The sequence below is a fragment of the Anneissia japonica genome, unplaced genomic scaffold, assembly GCF_011630105.1.
Source record: "Anneissia japonica isolate Jap-2015-1 unplaced genomic scaffold, ASM1163010v1 scaffold301046_len2484_cov401_single, whole genome shotgun sequence".
In the NCBI taxonomy this organism is placed as follows: domain Eukaryota; kingdom Metazoa; phylum Echinodermata; class Crinoidea; order Comatulida; family Comatulidae; genus Anneissia; species Anneissia japonica.
In genome coordinates this window covers 1-2,484 of record NW_022717808.1, presented here as the reverse complement: position 1 = coordinate 2,484, position 2,484 = coordinate 1, and the positions used below count along the sequence as shown (strand labels likewise).

General features: G+C 29.8%; 1 protein-coding gene across 1 annotated transcript; it reads right to left on the bottom strand.

Moving 5' to 3' along the window:
• Positions 1 to 3: 3 nt before the first annotated feature.
• LOC117110371 (mirror-image polydactyly gene 1 protein-like) lies at positions 4 to 669 on the bottom strand (the record flags this gene model as incomplete). Its single annotated transcript, XM_033253068.1, has 2 exons — positions 517 to 669; positions 4 to 208 (listed from the first exon to the last, which is right to left on the bottom strand). Coding segments are annotated over exons 1-2 (330 nt in total), but the record flags the coding sequence as incomplete, so codon positions are not given.
• Between the last annotated feature and the right edge of the window lie 1,815 nt (positions 670 to 2,484).

Below are 2,484 nucleotides of genomic sequence, written 5' to 3'. Positions count from 1 at the left end.
TTGCTGCATCATAGCACTCTGCTGCAGCTCGCCCGCAACCTGGTTCCGCTCGTCCATTGAAATTTTTAATTGAGAAGCTAAATGATTTTTATCTTTCTGTGCTTTGACAAGCACCTCATCCCTTGCTTTGACCTGCTCTTCAATATTACCAAGTGTATTATTGAATTTATCTCGCAGGTTAGCTTCCTGGGATAAGGACTTGTGCAAACTGTTGGATAAAAAGCACAATTTTATTAAGGAAATTCACATTGATAAAGTATCATCACTTTTCTTTAGTGCAACATAAGTATGAAATATCCTCCTAAATATTGGATGGTTGATTGCATTGATGTTCTTTCTTCTTTTATTGCAACCTAACATTAAATTTCCTCCCAAATAATCACTGATATTTATTTTCATTTTATTTATTAAGTTAACAGGAAACATTCAAGGATAAAAACATAGTAAATTATAAAAAGTAACCTACTGTAATGTACACTGTACAGGTAAACTACTAAAAATTTTAAGAGTACTTACCTATAATACATTCTGAGATTCTGTAATTCTTCTTCAAGTTTGCGGGCTTTGGTGATAGCTATGTCACGTTCCTGTTTTGTAGACTGAAGTTGAACCTGAAACAGTAAACACAACAATAATTTCATAACTCAAACATATGTCAATAAATAATACTTATCATCAGAAAAGGTGTGCTTGGGGAAGGGATATAAGCAATGCATGCACTGTATGTTACAGGAAAAATATATAGGAAAAAGAATAAGATACAGAACAGAATATTAAGACATATTAAAAATTAACATTTGACATAAGAATCAATATTTGTAAATGTGCACATTGAGAAAGAGTTGTGATAGGAAAATTTAATCTATAGGCGGAACTTTTTTTATTCTGTTTCGCGTATTTATTTTTTTAAAGATTATCAGAGGATGGCGGAATAAAAATAAAGATAAAATTTTGTTTTCTTATTTAGGAAATAGTTTTGCCAGAAACATCCAGATGGAGTAGAAAATAAAAAAATATAATTTTATTGGTAAATGTAAAATTCGTTAAATGCTTCAAATTTATATAATTAGGAAGAAATATACATTTGTTATCTTTGAAGATTTCGAGGCAGCGGAGGGCGTAACAATAATTTTAAAAAACCCCTTTTTTTCTGAAATTTCCATTTTTCGTGGCGGTGGGTGCGCTAATTGGCCAAAAATAAAATTGTATCTTTATTCGGAATCATCAATATTCACAGTCGGCAGGTTCGGTAAACAAGGTATACAAAAAGCCTCGCCTTATTAGTAATACATTAATGAAAATACTAATAATATTTGAAAACATGTTAAAACATTATTAAACAAATAGTACATTTGACAAAATTTTAACAATAAAACATTTCTTGAGGCAAATAATATAAACTGGTGTATTATAATATTTCATTCACTATTTGCTGTAAAATATTTACTGTACTCCAATATCAACAACCATGCATTTGAAAAGCACTGGAGCAAAAAAAAAAAAAACATATCAAAGACTTGTTGACAATCTTGTTTAAAAAGTAGATGATGCGTTTCTTTTAATATTTGCAAGCATTCACTAAGAAAATACAAAAAAATTGAACCAACACATATTAAGAAGCAAAGAATAGAAGTTTCTACACAAACATAAATTACATATTAAGCCACACATGTTCAAGCAATAATATTATATTTCAATTAAATGATTATTAAATTCTGAGCCTTAAAAATATATTAATAATGAGCAACATATGCTGCTTATTGTGAACATTCTCATATGAGAGATTCAGCATATTTCATTATTAGGATTATAACGCTGTAAAGCATTCATTAAGTTGAGATTATTGGTCAATATACGCTAGCAAAGCAGCACCTTAGGCAGGCCTTATTTACCATGTTTCATTTCAATAAAGTCAATGTGTGTCTAAAGTACTATATTGCCTTTCATTGATTTGTTCATGCGTCGCTATAGCTGCTGCTAGATATAGACATCAGCTCAATAATATTTTTTAATCATTAAAGAATGAATTTCTTGTGTAGAATTCTTTTCAATATAAATGTTAATAATATGTTTTTCTTCATTATTACATTATGTAGAATGGCCGAATGACAAAAGTAAGCAATTAATCGGAACCCAAATATTAGCTGGTCCACTGCAGCTTAGCTTGGCACTATGGTTGCTCTCCCCGAAGAATGCACATTTTTCTAAAATTAAATGTATTGTATTTTTATACGGATATCACAAAACTTGCCCAACAATCTTCTAATTCCTGTCTTTTCATCTTTTTATCTTTTAGATGATTGGGCAAGTTGTACTACAACACAATCCAATGTACTTTTCAAGATTTAAAGAGTTGGATACATGTCAACCAAATCATCAATTTTATATATAAATATATAAAGTTTAGAAAAAGTCTTGTAGTTAAAGATGTACTGTCCCTTGCAAAAAACAAAATTTACTTGCCCATTTTGAAGGAACATAAAC